General features: G+C 45.1%; 1 protein-coding gene across 2 annotated transcripts in view; it reads right to left on the bottom strand.

Moving 5' to 3' along the window:
• The window catches only part of nme7 (NME/NM23 family member 7), a 119,478-nt gene that overhangs the window by 68,271 nt on the left and 31,668 nt on the right, over positions 1–19,539 (bottom strand). For both annotated transcript variants that reach the window (XM_046299640.1, XM_046299641.1), the window contains 3 exons: positions 16,550–16,600; positions 15,886–16,093; positions 15,440–15,545 (listed from right to left, as the gene is read on the bottom strand). In XM_046299640.1, coding sequence (XP_046155596.1) covers positions 15,440–15,545; positions 15,886–16,093; positions 16,550–16,600 — 365 coding nt within the window. The remainder of the gene's footprint in view (positions 1–15,439; positions 15,546–15,885; positions 16,094–16,549; positions 16,601–19,539) is intronic.

The following is a 19,539-nucleotide window of genomic DNA, read 5'->3' as shown; positions in this document are numbered from 1 at the left end:
AAAGGCTGCCCTGCTACTCTACTAATAACAACCTGATGAAAGGCTGCTCTACTCTACTAATAACAACCTGATGAAAGGCTGCTCTACTCTACTAATAACAACCTGATGAAAGGCTGCCCTGCTACTCTACTAATAACAACCTGATGAAAGGCTGCCCTGCTACTCTACTAATAACAACCTGATGAAAGGCTGCTCTACTCTACTAATAACAACCTGATGAAAGGCTGCCCTGCTACTCTACTAATAACAACCTGATGAAAGGCTGCCCTGCTACTCTACTAATAACAACCTGCTGAAAGGCTGCTCTACTCTACTAATAACAACCTGATGAAAGGCTGCTCTACTCTACTAATAACAACCTGATGAAAGGCTGCTCTACTCTACTAATAACAACCTGATGAAAGGCTGCTCTACTCTACTAATAACAACCTGATGAAAGGCTGCTCTACTCTACTAATAACAACCTGATGAAAGGCTGCTCTACTCTACTAATAACAACCTGATGAAAGGCTGCCCTACTCTACTAATAACAACCTGATGAAAGGCTGCCCTGCTACTCTACTAATAACAACCTGATGAAAGGCTGCTCTACTCTACTAATAACAACCTGATGAAAGGCTGCTCTACTCTACTAATAACAACCTGATGAAAGGCTGCTCTACTCTACTAATAACAACCTGATGAAAGGCTGCTCTACTCTACTAATAACAACCTGATGAAAGGCTGCTCTACTCTACTAATAACAACCTGATGAAAGGCTGCTCTACTCTACTAATAACAACCTGATGAAAGGCTGCCCTGCTACTCTACTAATAACAACCTGATGAAAGGCTGCTCTACTCTACTAATAACAACCTGATGAAAGGCTGCTCTACTCTACTAATAACAACCTGATGAAAGGCTGCTCTACTCTACTAATAACAACCTGATGAAAGGCTGCTCTACTCTACTAATAACAACCTGATGAAAGGCTGCCCTGCTACTCTACTAATAACAACCTGATGAAAGGCTGCTCTACTCCACTAATAACAACCTGATGAAAGGCTGCCCTGCTACTCTACTAATAACAACCTGATGAAAGGCTGCTCTACTCTACTAATAACAACCTGATGAAAGGCTGCCCTACTCTACTAATAACAACCTGATGAAAGGCTGCTCTACTCTACTAATAACAACCTGATGAAAGGCTGCCCTACTCTACTAATAACAACCTGATGAAAGGCTGCTCTACTCTACTAATAACAACCTGATGAAAGGCTGCTCTACTCTACTAATAACAACCTGATGAAAGGCTGCTCTACTCTACTAATAACAACCTGATGAAAGGCTGCCCTGCTACTCTACTAATAACAACCTGATGAAAGGCTGCTCTACTCTACTAATAACAACCTGATGAAAGGCTGCTCTACTCTACTAATAACAACCTGATGAAAGGCTGCTCTACTCTACTAATAACAACCTGATGAAAGGCTGCTCTACTCTACTAATAACAACCTGATGAAAGGCTGCTCTACTCTACTAATAACAACCTGATGAAAGGCTGCTCTACTCTACTAATAACAACCTGATGAAAGGCTGCTCTACTCTACTAATAACAACCTGATGAAAGGCTGCCCTGCTACTCTACTAATAACAACCTGATGAAAGGCTGCTCTACTCTACTAATAACAACCTGATGAAAGGCTGCTCTACTCTACTAATAACAACCTGATGAAAGGCTGCTCTACTCTACTAATAACAACCTGATGAAAGGCTGCTCTACTCTACTAATAACAACCTGATGAAAGGCTGCCCTGCTACTCTACTAATAACAACCTGATGAAAGGCTGCTCTACTCCACTAATAACAACCTGATGAAAGGCTGCCCTGCTACTCTACTAATAACAACCTGATGAAAGGCTGCTCTACTCTACTAATAACAACCTGATGAAAGGCTGCCCTACTCTACTAATAACAACCTGATGAAAGGCTGCTCTACTCTACTAATAACAACCTGATGAAAGGCTGCTCTACTAATAACAACCTGATGAAAGGCTGCTCTACTCTACTAATAACAACCTGATGAAAGGCTGCTCTACTCTACTAATAACAACCTGATGAAAGGCTGCTCTACTCTACTAATAACAACCTGATGAAAGGCTGCCCTGCTACTCTACTAATAACAACCTGATGAAAGGCTGCTCTACTCTACTAATAACAACCTGATGAAAGGCTGCTCTACTCTACTAATAACAACCTGATGAAAGGCTGCTCTACTCTACTAATAACAACCTGATGAAAGGCTGCTCTACTCTACTAATAACAACCTGATGAAAGGCTGCTCTACTCTACTAATAACAACCTGATGAAAGGCTGCTCTACTCTACTAATAACAACCTGATGAAAGGCTGCTCTACTCTACTAATAACAACCTGATGAAAGGCTGCTCTACTCTACTAATAACAACCTGATGAAAGGCTGCTCTACTCTACTAATAACAACCTGATGAAAGGCTGCTCTACTCTACTAATAACAACCTGATGAAAGGCTGCTCTACTCTACTAATAACAACCTGATGAAAGGCTGCTCTACTCTACTAATAACAACCTGATGAAAGGCTGCCCTGCTACTCTACTAATAACAACCTGATGAAAGGCTGCTCTACTCTACTAATAACAACCTGATGAAAGGCTGCCCTGCTACTCTACTAATAACAACCTGATGAAAGGCTGCTCTACTCTACTAATAACAACCTGATGAAAGGCTGCTCTACTCTACTAATAACAACCTGATGAAAGGCTGCTCTACTCTACTAATAACAACCTGATGAAAGGCTGCTCTACTCTACTAATAACAACCTGATGAAAGGCTGCTCTACTCTACTAATAACAACCTGATGAAAGGCTGCCCTGCTACTCTACTAATAACAACCTGATGAAAGGCTGCTCTACTCTACTAATAACAACCTGATGAAAGGCTGCTCTACTCTACTAATAACAACCTGATGAAAGGCTGCTCTACTCTACTAATAACAACCTGATGAAAGGCTGCTCTACTCTACTAATAACAACCGGATGAAAGGCTGCTCTACTCTACTAATAACAACCTGATGAAAGGCTGCTCTACTCTACTAATAACAACCTGATGAAAGGCTGCTCTACTCTACTAATAACAACCTCATGAAAGGCTGCTCTACTCTACTAATAACAACCTCATGAAAGGCTGCTCTACTCTACTAATAACAACCTGATGAAAGGCTGCTCTACTCTACTAATAACAACCTCATGAAAGGCTGCTCTACTCTACTAATAACAACCTGATGAAAGGCTGCTCTACTCTACTAATAACAACCTCATGAAAGGCTACCATAACCTGCCCTGTTGTGCCCTACCCTACCCTGTTCAGCCCTACCCTGTTCTGCCCTACCCTGCCCTGCCCTGTTCTGCCCTACCCTACCCTGCCCTGTTCTGCCCTACCCTGCCCTGTTCTGCCCTACCCTACCCTTGCCTGTTCTGCCCTACCCTACCCTGCCCTGTTCTGCCCTACACTACCCTTCCCTACCCTGCCCTGTTCTGCCCCACCCTACCCTGTTCTGCCCTACCCTGCCCTGTTCTGCCCTACCCTACCCTGCCCTGTTCTTCCCTACCCTACCCTGCCCTGTTCTGCCCTACCCTGCCCTGTTCTGCCCTACCCTGTTCTGCCCTACCCTACCCTGCCCTGTTCTGCCCTACCCTACCCTGTTCTTCCCTACCCTACCCTACCCTGCCCAGCCCTACCCTGCTCTGTTCTTCCCTACCCTGCGCTGTTCTGCCCTACCCTGTTCTGCCCTACCCTGCCCTGTTCTGCCTTACCCTGCCCTGCCCTTTTCTGCCCTACCCTACCCTGCCCTGTTCTGCCTTACCCTGCCCTGTTCTGCCCTACCCTACCCTGTTCTACCCTACCCTGTTCTGCCCTACCCTACCCTGCCCTGTTCTGCCCTACCCTGCCCTGCTCTGCCCTACCCTACCCTGCCCTGTTCTGCCCTAACCATTCTCTTTTCTGCCCATACCCTACCCTGTTCTGCCCTACCCTACCCTGTTCTGCCCTACCGTACCCTGTTCTGCGCAACCCTACCCTGCCCTGTTCTTCCCTACCCTACCCTGCCCTGACCTACCCTGCCCTGTTCTGCCCTACCCTACTCTGCCCTACCCTACCCTGCCCTGTTCTGCCCTACCCTACCCTGCCCTGTTCTGCCCTACCCTACCCTGTTCAGCCCTACCCTACCCTGCCCTGTTCTGCCCTACCCTACCCTGTTTTGCCCTACCCTGCCCTGTTCTGTGCAACCCTACCCTGCCCTGTTCTGCCCTACCCTACCCTGCCCTGCCCTGTTCTGCCCTACCCTACTCTACTCTGTTCTGCCCTGCCCTGTTCTGCTCTACCCTACCCTGCCCTGTTCTGCCCTGCCCAACCCTACCCTGCCCTGCTCAGCCCTACCCTGCCCTGTTCTGCCCTACCCTACCCTGCCCTGTTCTGCCCTACCCTACCCTACTCTGCCCTACCCTGCCCTGTTCTGCCCTACCCTACCCTGCCCTGTTCTGCCCTACCCTACCCTACTCTGTTCTGCCCTACCCTGCCCTGTTCTGCCCTACCCTGTTATGCCCTGTTCTGCCCTACCCTACCCTGCCCTGTTCTGCCCTACCCTGCCCTGTTCTGCCCTACCCTACCCTGCCCTGTTCTGCCCTACCCTGTTCTGCCCTACCCTACCCTGCTCACCCCGGCCGCTCCCGCTGCTTTGAACCAGTCAGAGCCAGATCAGTACTACTTAGGGGCATTACTATGTTTTTGGCAGGCAGGCTGTAACTTAGAAACCACCCTCGGCGGGGTTGTAAAACAACCGGATACACCGGCTTTTCAGGGGAAATGGAAAGAGAGCATGTGATACTTTTGGACAAGGAGACACGGCCATCTTAACTCCTCCTCCACATTTACTGGATTGGTTGAACAGTGGAAAAGAGCCCCCGCCCCCACAACAGGAAGAAAGGAAAGCTGCTGCGGCAACGTGAAGTTACAAACCTACAGATATGAAGTTGCAGGAATAATAGTACGCAGCATGCACAGTAATAATATATAATATAATATCACTATTTCCACTGTGAAACAAAACATTCAAAATGTTCCAATATCTAGGCTATAATAACAAGACCATGGTTTGTCATGTACTCCAACAGCATGGTACTGTAACGTTCTAAAGATTGTTTAAAACACCTCTGGACATAAAATTATACGGACTCGACACACCCACACATTGCTGCGACTCTGTTTATCTTGTATCCTTGTCTCCTTCCCCCTATACATATCTACCTCCATCACTCCAGTATCCCTGTCTCCTTCCCCCTATACATATCTACCTCCATCACTCCAGTATCCCTGTCTCCTTCCCCCTATACATATCTACCTCCATCACTCCAGTATCCCTGTCTCCTTCCCCCTATACATATCTACCTCCATCACTCCAGTATCCCTGTCTCTTCCCCTATACATATCTACCTCCATCACTCCAGTATCCCTGTCCCCTTCCCCCTATACATATCTACCTCCATCACTCCAGTATCCCTGTCTCCTTCCCCCTATACATATCTACCTCCATCACTCCAGTATCCCTGTCCCCTTCCCCCTATACATATCTACCTCCATCACTCCAGTATCCCTGTCTCCTTCCCCCTATACATATCTACCTCCATCACTCCAGTATCCCTGTCTCCTTCCCCTATACATATCTACCTCCATCACTCCAGTATCCCTGTCCCCTTCCCCCTATACATATCTACCTCCATCACTCCAGTATCCCTGTCCCCTTCCCCCTATACATATCTACCTCCATCACTCCAGTATCCCTGTCCCCTTCCCCCTATACATATCTACCTCCATGACTCCAGTATCCCTGTCCCTTCCCCTATACATATCTACCTCCATCACTCCAGTATCCCTGTCCCCTTCCCCCTATACATATCTACCTCCATCACTCCAGTATCCCTGTCCCTTCTATACATATCTACCTCCATCACTCCAGTATCCCTGTCCCCTTCCCCCTATACATATCTACCTCCATCACTCCAGTATCCCTGTCCCCTTCCCCCTATACATATCTACCTCCATCACTCCAGTATCCCTGTCTCCTTCCCCCTATACATATCTACCTCCATCACTCCAGTATCCCTGTCCCCTTCCCCCTATACATATCTACCTCCATCACTCCAGTATCCCTGTCCCCTTCCCCCTATACATATCTACCTCCATCACTCCAGTATCCCTGTCTCCTTCCCCTATACATATCTACCTCCATCACTCCAGTATCCCTGTCTCCTTCCCCCTATACATATATACCTCCATCACTCCAGTATCCCTGTCCCCTATACATATCTACCTCCATCACTCCAGTATCCCTGTCCCCTTCCCCCTATACATATCTACCTCCATCACTCCAGTATCCCTGTCCCCCCCTATACATATCTACCTCCATCACTCCAGTATTCTGCCCAGAGCTGTTCTGCCCACGCAGGGTATCCCTGTCCCCTTCCCCCTATACATATCTACCTCCATCACTCCAGTATCCCTGTCCCTTCCCCCTATACATATCTACCTCCATCACTCCAGTATCCCTGTCTCCTTCCCCCTATACATATCTACCTCCATCACTCCAGTATCCCTGTCTCCTTCCCCCTATACATATCTACCTCCATCACTCCAGTATCCCTGTCCCCTTCCCCCTATACATATCTACCTCCATCACTCCAGTATCCCTGTCTCCTTCCCCCTATACATATCTACCTCCATCACTCCAGTATCCCTTTACATGTTAATATGGTACTGGAAATGACTCTGGAACTGACCCTGGAATTGACCCTGGAACTGAAAGACCATGGAACTGAAAGACCATGGAACTGCCCCTGGAACTGCCCCTGGAACTGGTACTGACCCTGGAACTGGAACTGACCCTGGAACTTGTACTGACCCTGGAACTGGTACTGACCCTGGAACTGGTACTGACCCTGGAACTGACCCTGGAACTGGTACTGACCCTGGAACTGACCCTGGAACTGAACCTGACCCTGGAACTGGAACTGCCCCTGGAACTGACCCTGAAACTGCCCCTGACCCTAGAACTGCCCCTGACCCTGGAACTGGAACTGACCCTGACCCTAGAACTGACCCTGAAACTGCCCCTGACCCTAGAACTGACCCTGAAACTGCCCCTGACCCTGGAACTGACCCTGAAACTGCCCCTGACCCTGGAACTGACCCTGAAACTGCCCCTGACCCTAGAACTGACCCTGACCCTGGAACTGCCCCTGGAACTGCCCCTGACCCTGGAACTGGTACTGACCCTGAAACTGCCCCTGACCCTAGAACTGACCCTGACCCTAGAACTGACCCTGAAACTGCCCCTGACCCTAGAACTGACCCTGGAACTGCCCCTGACCCTAGAACTGACCCTGAAACTGCCCCTGACCCTAGAACTGACCCTGGAACTGTACATAGCTTACTTACTTTATCGTATTCTCTTCTAATATCTATTCATCCTGTGTTTTTTTGTTCGACTTTACTTTTCATAAATGTTTTATAGTATTACTAAAACACTTGATCACATGACTAACCTACAGCTCCTCTCTCATCCCTGTTATGAGCTGTTAGTGGAGGCTTCTGCTGCTGTAAAGTAACACTATCACGCTCCACATCTCTGACTGTTGAATCTAAATGGAATCTGAGGTTTAGGCTCTGATCCTCTGGGAATTAGCAGTGTGTGACTGCCAGGGTTTATTTTAGTACCTTGTTTGGTTTGATCTGTATTGGAATGTGGCATAGTCGACGTAGTAGGATTGTGTAGGTAGAGTGTGTGCAGCAGGTTCGGTGTATATAATCACATTTAGTCGACGTGGGATTGTGTAGGTAGAGTGTGTGCAGCAGGTTCCGTGTATATAATGGGTGTAGACTTAACCGTGAAATGCTTGATCATGAGCAGTTCCCAACCATGATGAGTTTAAAAAATATATAGAATAATAAAAATAGTAACACAAGAGGTACCAGATCAATGTGGAGCTATATACAGGAAGTACCAGATCAATGTGGAGCTATAAACAGGAAGTACCAGATCAATGTGGAGCTATAAACAGGAAGTACCAGATCAATGTGGAGCTATAAACAAGAAGTACCAGATCAATGTGGAGCTATATACAGGAAGTACCAGATCAATGTGGAGCTATATACAGGAAGTACCAGATCAATGTGGAGCTATATACAGGAAGTACCAGATCAATGTGGAGCTATATACAGGAAGTACCAGATCAATGTGGAGCTATATACAGGAAGTACCAGATCAATGTGGAGCTGATAACAGTACCAGATCAATGAGCTATACACAGGAAGTACCAGATCAATGTGGAGCTATACACAGGAAGTACCAGATCAATGTGGAGCTATATACAGGAAGTACCAGATCAATGTGGAGCTATATACAGGAAGTACCAGATCAATGTGGAGCTATATACAGGAAGTACCAGATCAATGTGGAGCTATATACAGGAAGTACCAGATCAATGTGGAGCTATACACAGGAAGTACCAGATCAATATACAGGAAGTACCAGTACTATATCAATGTGGAGCTATATACAGGAAGTACCAGATCAATGTGGAGCTATAAACAGGAAGTACCAGATCAATGTGGAGCTATATACAGGAAGTACCAGATCAATGTGGAGCTATATACAGGAAGTCAGATCAATGTGGAGCTATATACAGGAAGTACCAGATCAATGTGGAGCTATTCAGGAAGTACCAGATCAATTTATATACAGGAAGTACCAGATCAAAACTATATACAGGATACCAGCTCAATGTGGAGCTATATACAGGAAGTACCAGTACTATATCAATGTGGAGCTATAAACAGGAAGTACCAGATCAATGTGGAGCTATATACAGGAAGTACCAGATCAATGTGGAGCTATATACAGGAAGTACCAGATCAATGTGGAGCTATATACAGGAAGTACCAGATCAATGTGGAGCTATACACAGGAAGTACCAGATCAATGTGGAGCTATACACAGGAAGTACCAGATCAATGTGGAGCTATACACAGGAAGTACCAGATCAATGTGGAGCTATATACAGGAAGTACCAGATCAATGTGGAGCTATTGGAAGTACCAGATCAATGTGGAGCTATATACAGGAAGTACCAGATCAATGTGGAGCTATATACAGGAAGTACCAGATCAATGTGGAGCTATACAAAAGTACCAGATCAATATACAGGAAGTACCAGTACTATATCAATGTGGAGCTATATACAGGAAGTACCAGATCAATGTGGAGCTATAAACAGGAAGTACCAGATCAATGTGGAGCTATATACAGGAAGTACCAGATCAATGTGGAGCTATATACAGGAAGTACCAGATCAATGTGGAGCTATATACAGGAAGTACCAGATCAATGTGGAGCTATATACAGGAAGTACCAGATCAATGTGGAGCTATATACAGGGAGTACCAGCTCAATGTGGAGCTATATACAGGAAGTACCAGCTCAATGTGGAGCTATATACAGGAAGTACCAGTACTATATCAATGTGGAGCTATAAACAGGAAGTACCAGATCAATGTGGAGCTATATACAGGGAGTACCAGATCAATGTGGAGCTATATACAGGAAGTACCAGTACTATATCAATGTGGAGCTATATACAGGAAGTACCAGATCAATGTGGAGCTCTATACAGGAAGTACCAGATCAATGTGGAGCTATATACAGGAAGTACCAGATCAATGTGGAGCTATAAACAGGAAGTACCAGATCAATGTGGAGCTATATACAGGAAGTACCAGATCAATGTGGAGCTATATACAGGAAGTGCCAGATCAATGTGGAGCTATATACAGGAAGTGCCAGATCAATGTGGAGCTATAAACAGGAAGTACCAGATCAATGTGGAGCTATATACAGGAAGTACCAGATCAATGTGGAGCTATATACAGGAAGTACCAGATCAATGTGGAGCTATAAACAGGGAGTACCAGATCAATGTGGAGCTATAAACAGGGAGTACCAGATCAATGTGGAGCTATATACAGGAAGTACCAGATCAATGTGGAGCTATATACAGGAAGTACCAGATCAATGTGGAGCTATATACAGGAAGTACCAGATCAATGTGGAGCTATATACAGGAAGTACCAGATCAATGTGGAGCTATATACAGGAAGTACCAGATCAATGTGGAGCTATATACAGGAAGTACCAGATCAATGTGGAGCTATAAACAGGAAGTACCAGATCAATGTGGAGCTATAAACAGGAAGTACCAGATCAATGTGGAGCTATAAACAGGAAGTACCAGTACTATATCAATGTGGAGCTATATACAGGAAGTACCAGATCAATGTGGAGCTATATACAGGGAGTACCAGCTCAATGTGGAGCTATATACAGGAAGTACCAGTACTATATCAATGTGGAGCTATATACAGGAAGTACCAGATCAATGTGGAGCTATATACAGGAAGCATCAGTACCAGATCAATGTGGAACTATATACAGGAAGTACCAGATCAATGTGGAGCTATATACAGGAAGTACCAGATCAATGTGGAGCTATATACAGGAAGTACCAGATCAATGTGGAGCTATATACAGGATGTACCAGATCAATGTGGAGCTATATACAGGAAGTATCAGTACCAGATCAATGTGGAGCTATATACAGGAAGTACCAGATCAATGTGGAGCTATATACAGGAAGTACCAGATCAATGTGGAGCTATATACAGGAAGTATCAGTACCAGATCAATGTGGAGCTATATACAGGAAGTATCAGATCAATGTGGAGATATATACAGGAAGTATCAGATCAATGTGGAGCTATATACAGGAAGTATCAGATCAATGTGGAGCTATATACAGGAAGTATCAGATCAATGTGGAGCTATATACAGGAAGTACCAGATCAATGAGCCACTATATACAGGAAGTACCAGATCAATGTGGAGCTCTATACAGGAAGTACCAGATCAATGTGCAGCTATATACAGGAAGTACCAGATCAATGTGCAGCTATATACAGGAAGTACCAGATCAATGTGGAGCTCTATACAGGAAGTACCAGATCAATGTGGAGCTCTATACAGGAAGTATCAGATCAATGTGGAGGATAGATAATAATGATTTTTATTTTAATAAGGTCCAATTTGTAAGTCGCTCTGGATAACAGCGTCTGCTAAATGACTTAAATGTAAATGTATTAGAGGTAGATATGTACGTGAAGGCAGGGTAAAGTGACATCAGGATAGATAATAATAAGGTATTTGAGGTAGATATGTACATGAAGGCAGGGTAAAGTGACATCAGGATAGATAATAATAAGGTATTTGAGGTAGATATGTACATGAAGGCAGGGTAAAGTGACTAGACATCAGGATAGATAATAATAAGGTATTTGAGGTAGATATGTACATGAAGGCAGGGTAAAGTGACCAGTCATCAGGATAGATAATAATAAGGTATTTGAGGTAGATATGTACATGAAGGCAGGGTAAAGTGACCAGTCATCAGGATAGATAATAATAAGGTATTTGAGGTAGATATGTACATGAAGGCAGGGTAAAGTGACCAGTCATCAGGATAGATAATAATGAGGTATTTGAGGTAGATATGTACATGAAGGCAGGGTAAAGTGACTAGACATCAGGATAGATAATAATGAGGTATTTGAGGTAGATATGTACATGAAGGCAGGGTAAAGTGACCAGTCATCAGGATAGATAATAATGAGGTATTTGAGGTAGATATGTACATGAAGGCAGGGTAAAGTGACTAGACATCAGGATAGATAATAATAAGGTATTTGAGGTAGATATGTACATGAAGGCAGGGTAAAGTGACCAGTCATCAGGATAGATAATAATAAGGTATTTGAGGTAGATATGTACATGAAGGCAGGGTAAAGTGACCAGTCATCAGGATAGCGTAAAGCATAAAATTAAGAACAGAGTAAAAAGTGGTTGTGTTGTCGGTATGTGTGTGTGTTGTGTATGTGAATGTGTGTGTTTTGTGGGACTCAGTAGTTCAGACCATCCTCTGACACCACCTGATATTGAAGTCCAGGATGTGATGTATTGGTATATACCCAGGCGGTGATGCAGCCAGTCAAGATGCTCTCGATGGTGCAGCTGTAAAACTTTTTGAGGATCTGAAGGCCCATGCAAAATATTTTCATTCTCCTGAGGGGGAAGCAGCTGTGTCTGTGTCGCGTGTGTGGATTGTTTGTCAGACAGAATCTGTGTGTTAAGACTATGTCAAACTGTGAGCTCAGTGGGGCGGGCCCTGGTGAAGCCTGTGGCCTGAGTGACTCACCCAGAGGTACTGTACAGTCGTGGCCAAAAGTTTTGAGAATGACAAAGTCTGCTGCCTCAGTTTGTATGATGACAATTTGCATATACTCCAGAATGTTATGAAGAGTGATCAGATGAATTACAATTAAGTGAAAAGTCCCTCTTTGCCATGCAAATAAACTGAATCCCCCCAAAACATTTCCACTGCATTTCAGCCCTGCCACAAAAGGACCAGCTGACATCATGCCAGTGATTCTCTCGTTAACACAGGTGTGAGTGTTGACGAGGACAAGGCTATAGATCACTCTGTCATGCTGATTGGGGGTGGTGGTGCTTGGAATCATTGTTTTTCCTCTGTCAACCATGGTTACCTGCAAGGAATCACGTGTTGTCATCATTGCTTTGCATAAAAAGGGCTTCACAGGCAAGGATATTGCTGCCAGTAAGATTGTACCTAAATCAACCATTTAATGGATCATCAAGAACTTCAAGGAGAGCGGTTCAGCTGTTGTGAAGAAGGCTTCAGGGCGCCCAAGAAAATCCAGCAAGTTACAGGACCGTCTCCTAAAGTTGATTCAGCTGTGGGATCGGGGCACCACCAGTACAGAGCTTGCTCAGGAATGGCAGCAGGCAGGTGTGAGTGCATCTCCACGCACAGTGAGGCGAAGACTTTTGGAGGATGGCTTCGTGTCAAGAAGGGCAGCAAAGAAGCCACTTCTCTCCAGGAAAAACATCGCGGACAGACTGACATTCTGCAAAAGGTACAGCGATTGGACTGCTGAGGACTGGGGTAAAGTAATTTTCTCTGATGAATCCCCTTTACGATTGTTTGGGGCATCCGGAAAAAAGCTTGTCCGGAGAAGACAAGGTGAGCGCTACCATCAGTCCTGTGTCATGCCAACGGTAAAGCATCCTGAGACCATTCATGTGTGGGGTTGCTTCTCAGCCAAGGGAGTGGGCTCACTCACAATTTTGTCTAAGAACACAGCCATGGATAAAGAATGGTACCAACACATCCCAACAGCAACTCCTCCCAACCATGCAGGAACAGTTTGGTGACGAACAATGCCTTTTCCAGCATGATGGAGCTCCTTGCCAAAAGGCAAAAGTGATAACCTAAGTGGCTTGGGGAACAAAACATTGATATTTTGGGTCCATGGCCAGGAAACTCCCCAGACCTTAATCCCAATGAGAACTTGTGGTCAATTCTCAAGAGGCGGGTGTACAAACAAAACCCCACAAATTCTGACAAACTCCAAGCATTGATTATGCAAGAATGGGCTGCCACCAGTCAGGATGTGGCCCAGAAGTTAATTGACAGTATGCCAGGGCGGATTGCAGCGGTCTTGAAAAAGAAAGGTCAACACCGCAAATATTGACTCTGTATCAACTTCATGTAATTGTCAATAAAAGCCTTCGAAATGCTTGTAATTATACTTCAGTATTCCATAGTAACATCTGACAAAAATATCTAAAGACATTGAAGCAGCAAACTTTGTGGAAATTAATATTTGTGTCATTCTCAAAACTTTTGGCCACGACTGTACATATGGGACATTACTGACAGTGACAGCTCTCTTCAGAAACAACCAGAATCAGAGAGACATCCGTAAACAGAGAGAGCAGATCCTCTCCAACAGCAACGTCCAACCTGCTCAACGCAGTCAACAGTAAACCCTCTGTGTTGTTTTGGCACTAAATCCAGACTACTATACATCTAATCAGATACTCTAGTTCTCTCCTCAGTCAGTCCATAGCTTAGTCCAATGTGTTAGTACTCAACACCAGCTCAGTCAGTCCAATGTGTCAGTACTCAACACCAGCTCAGTCAGTCCAATGGGTCAGTACTCAACACCAGCCCAGTCAGTCCAATGGGTCGGTACTCAACACCAGCTCAGTCAGTCCAATGGGTCAGTACTCAACACCAGCCCAGCAGTCCAATGGGTCAGTACTCAACACCAGCCCAGTCAGTCCAATGGGTCAGTACTCAACACCAGCCCAGTCAGTCCAATGGGTCAGTACTCAACACCAGCCCAGTCAGTCCAATGGGTCAGTACTCAACACCAGCCCAGTCAGTCCAATGTGTCGGTACTCAACACCAGCCCAGTCAGTCCAATGGGTCGGTACTCAACACCAGCCCAGTCAGTCCAATGTGTCGGTACTCAACACCAGCCCAGTCAGTCCAATGTGTCGGTACTCAACACCAGCCCAGTCAGTCCAATGGGTCAGTACTCAACACCAGCCCAGTCAGTCCAATGGGTCAGTACTCAACACTAGCCCAGTCAGTCCAATGGGTCAGTACTCAACACTAGCCCAGTCAGTCCAATGGGTCAGTACTCAACACCAGGCCAGTCAGTCCAATGTGTCGGTACTCAACACCAGCCCAGTCAGTCCAATGGGTCAGTACTCAACACCAGCCCAGTCAGTCCAATGGGTCAGTACTCAACACCAGCCCAGTCAGTCCAATGGGTCAGTACTCAACACCCAGCCCAGTCAGTCCAATGGGTCAGTACTCAACACTAGCCCAGTCAGTCCAATGGGTCAGTACTCAACACCAGCCCAGTCAGTCCAATGGGTCAGTACTCAACACCAGCCCAGTCAGTCCAATGTGTCAGTACTCAACACTAGCCCAGTCAGTCCAATGGGTCAGTACTCAACACTAGCCCAGTCAGTCCAATGGGTCAGTACTCAACACTAGCCCAGTCAGTCCAATGGGTCAGTACTCAACACCAGCCCAGTCAGACCAGAGGATGTTTTATTTCACAGGTCAGTGTTCTAGCCGTTCGCTCTCTTCCTGCTCCAACAGGGATCACGATAACAGGCTGTTGAGAGGAGTTAAACTATGTTGGGCAAAGTAATTGTAAATTGGCAATGTTACTGTTGGCTACATTCCTTCAACCAAGTACTCTTTTAAGGCCTCTATCTGAATGGTTTTTATATTTTAGGTATTCAAAGTACGACAGAAAATAGCCATAATGCAAGTATAATTGAAGAGTATAGTATATAAGAAAACTTGGGTTTAGAGAAAATTAATATGTACTTGTGGAGAGTAAGGCTAGGTTCCATGTGAAACAAGGATGGCTAACTTACCTTCTGATATAGCGTGAGGTTTGATGACGCAACAGGCACAGTCTGTGCAATTGGCCGTGTTAGCGGGACCATGGCCCGCTGTGGATGGGAAGAAAAACTCCAGCTCCTAAACAGAAGAACAAAGCATTACTCACCACTGGTTTCCCCCAAGGCTTGGTACTAGGTCCTCTATAAGGTCTCACCACTGGTTTCCCCCAGGGCTTGGTACTAGGTCCTCTATAATGTCTCACTACTGGTGTCCCCCAGGGCTCTACACTAGGTCCTTTATAATGTCTCAATACTGGTGTTCCCCATGGCTCTGTACTAGGTCTCAATCATGTATCTGTAATAGGTCCTCTCCTGTTCTCACTACTTGTGTCCCCCTGGGCTCTGCACAAGGTCCTCTATAATGTCTCACTACTGATGTCCCCCAGGGCTCAGTACTTCTCACTACTAGAATGACTTACTCTTGCTGCTGAAGCCAGTGAGTCAGACCCATGTCCAGCGTTTCTGGTGCCATCTGTGCCAAACTGAGCTCTCAGGCTTGGTGGGGCCTCTTTCCGTGCTACGCCCGAGTCAGTGGGGCCTAGAATCCTTCTCCACACTGACACTGCCTCGTCACCCATCAGCTCCATGGCAACCACGGGGCCAGAGGTCATAAACTGCACCAGGTTGCTAAAAAGAAACATTGTTTTATGCAAACTCCAATAAAAACAGTCAGAATAACACTTTCAGCAACATAACCTTTAATGGAATCTCCAATAAACTACTTATGAACTATTTCTACTCAGATGGTGTGGAATATGTAACTCAGACGGTGAGGAATATGTAATTGAAGGTCATATTTTTTAAGGTTAAGTACTACAGATCACCATCTGAGATTTTGAATTATTCAGTTGAAATGTGTAGGTGAAACTACTTCTAATTCTCTTGATTTACGGGAGGTGATTGTCCCTGTCAAGACTGTTGAAATGTCACCACAATGTCAGTGCAATACATGTCACATAGAGAGACTGTTAATAATGGTGGTTACTGGTTAGATGGCCCTTGGAGCCTCCTTGAAACATGCCCCTGGCCGCTCTGCTCACACAGAGAGAAGACAGGCTAATCATTTACACAGGAAGGACTCACTTGAAGAAAGACTTTGTCTGATGTTCAGTGTAAAAGTCTGCCGCCTGCTTCCTGTAAAGGAACCCATAAACACACAGGGTTAATGAGTGATCAGATGAAGTCAGGCGTTGACTCGATAGGGTTCTGGTCTAAAGTAGTGCACTACATAGTAGGGGAATAGGGCTCTGGTCTAAAGGGAATAGGGTTCTGCACTACGGGAATAGGGTCTATAGTAATAGGGCTCTGATCTAAAGTAGGGCTCTGGTCAAAGTACATAGGGAATAGGGCTCTGTTGTAAGTAGGGCTCTGGTCTCTGGAATAGGGCTCTGGTCTATAGTAGTGCTGCTAAAGTAGACTTAAATGTAATGTAATGTAAATGGTCTAAAGTAGTGCACTACATAGGGGAATAGGGCTCTGGTCTAAAGTAGTGCACTACATAGGGGAATAGGGCTCTGGTCTAAAGTAGTGCACTACATAGGGAATAGGGCTCTGATCTAAAGTAGTGCAGTACATAGGGGAATAGGGCTCTGGTCTAAAGTAGTGCACTACATAGGGAAATAGGGCTCTGGTCTAAAGTAGAGCACTCCATAGGGAATAGGGTGCCATTTGGGACACAGGTACAACCACACCACCAGAGGACACAGACAAGTCACTGACATTCCTCTCCTTTCTCATTATATTACGGTTTAATTCTGCACACTCTGTCAAAATAAACTTTGAGAGACATTCTAGTTATTGTAGCTGTGTTACAGCTGGTAGAGCGCGGCCATATTTTTTACTCCATGTCTCCAGAAGCTAGCTGCCTACCACAGAATAATAAAAGATGCCCTTGGAGGCTTTTTTCAGCCCTGCCCTTTCTCATAACAAGCTACAAACTCAAATGTTCCAGGTGTAAAAATGAGGGAATCATTATCTTTATTGTTTAGAAGAACAGTTTGAAAATATGAAAAGCCAGTCCTATAAAACAATTATTTGTAATTCAAAATTACAAAAGTACTAAAAATATTTCCAGAAAATGTCAGAAAAAAAGGGACACATCACAATCATATTCTAAAATGTAGAATTCTAAAAATCGCATATGAAATGCATCTGTAAAACCTTCAAAATGAGAGGAAAGATGAGCAAAATCAGCATTTTCCATTTCAATTGCATGTTGGAAATATGATCCCCACCAACCCTCCAATCTGATGCCCCCTGGCCAGCTGCAGTACTACAGATTCCTATCACCTTTAAAAAAAACAGACATTTCAATAGCAGCTACTTTCACCACAATCATTGATTCTCATTCTATTCCACAGTGATTTCATACTCTAAGCAGGAGAGGACACAACCTACTTTGGTCTTGTGTAAACATCCAAGTCACTGAGGCGGTGTGAGCGAGTGTGTGTTGTGAGTGAGTGTGTGTGTGTGTTGTGAGCGAGTGTGTGTTGTGAGTGAGTGTGCGTGTGTGTTGTGAGTGAGTGAGTGTGTGTGTGTGTGTTGTGAGTTTGTGTGTTGTGAGTGAGTGTGTGTGTTGTGAGTTTGTGTGTTGTGAGTGAGTGTGTGTGTTGTGAGTGAGTGAGTGAGTGAGTGAGTGAGTGTGTGTGAGTGAGTGTGAGCGAGTGTGTGTGTGTGTGTGTGTGTGTGTGTGTGTGTGTGTGTGTGTGTGTGTGTGTGTGTGTGTGTGTGTGTGTGTGTGTGTGTGTGTGTGTGTGTGTTGTGAGTGAGTGTGCGTGTGTGTTGTGAGTGTGTGTGTGTTGTGTGTGTGTTGTGAGTGTGTGTGTGTGTTGTGAGCGAGTGTGTGTTGTGAGTGAGTGTGTGTGTTGTGAGTGTGTGTTGTGAGTGAGTGAGTGTGTGTGTTGTGAGTGTGTGTGTGTGTTGTGAGTGAGTGTGTGTGTGTGTTGTGAGCGAGTGTGTGTTGTGAGTGAGTGTGTTGTGAGTGTGTGAGTGTGTGTGTTGTGAGTGAGTGTGTGTGTGTTGTGAGCGAGTGTGTGTGTGTTGTGAGTGAGTGTGTGTGTGTGTTGTGAGTGTGTGTGTGTGAGTGTGTGTTGTGAGTGAGTGAGTGTGTGTGTTGTGAGTGAGTGTGTGTGTGTGTGTTGTGTGTGTGTGTTGTGAGTGTGTGTGTGTGTTGTGAGTGAGTGAGTGTGTGTGTTGTGAGTGAGTGAGTGTGTGTGTGGTGAGTGAGTGTGTGTGTGTGTTGTGAGTGAGTGTGTGTGTGTGTTGTGAGTGAGTGTGTGTGTGTTGTGTGATTGTAAGGAGCGGTGCTGCCACCCTCTGATCTCAGGTGAAATCGTCTGCCTCCAAACAATGAAAAAAAAACGTCCTCCTCTGTCCTTCAAATACCACATTGTCAAGTCAGTTGTTCTGAAATGGGATCAGGGCTGTAGGTCGATATCTCCACAGATACACTGGAAATATAAAAACTGTACAGTTTGTTCATTTCAAAAAGCATCACCTCACTGGTAAGTGCGGACACGTCCTTGCAGAAGGTTTAGGAGGTATCCATCTGTTCATATTGTTTCTGTAGCATACTGGGGTATATGGGATTACCAGAAGTGCACACAAGGGGCACCCCCCCCAAAAAAAAAAACTATTTAGGCAAAATGGATCTTTATTGTCTTTGCTTTATTTTTATTTATTTATCTAACTAGGCAAGTCAATTAAGAACCAATTATTATTTACAATGACAGGGGCCTGGGATTAAAAATATACGACAAAACACACATCACGACAAGAGAGACACAACACTACATAGAGAGAGACCCAAGACAACACTACATAGAGAGAGACCCAAGACAACACTACATAGAGATCTAAGATAACACTACATAGAGAGAGACCCAAGACAACACTACATAGAGAGAGACCTAAGACAACACTACATAGAGATCTAAGACAACACTACATAGAGAGAGACCCAAGACAACACTACATAGAGATCTAAGACAACACTACATAGAGAGAGACCCAAGACAACACTACATAGAGAGAGACCCAAGATAACACTACATAGAAAGAGACCCAAGACAACA

This window comes from Oncorhynchus gorbuscha, linkage group LG02 (genome assembly GCF_021184085.1).
Source record: "Oncorhynchus gorbuscha isolate QuinsamMale2020 ecotype Even-year linkage group LG02, OgorEven_v1.0, whole genome shotgun sequence".
NCBI classification, from domain to species: domain Eukaryota; kingdom Metazoa; phylum Chordata; class Actinopteri; order Salmoniformes; family Salmonidae; genus Oncorhynchus; species Oncorhynchus gorbuscha.
The sequence above is the reverse complement of the archived record's forward strand: the minus strand, read 5'-3'. Positions and strand labels throughout refer to the sequence as shown.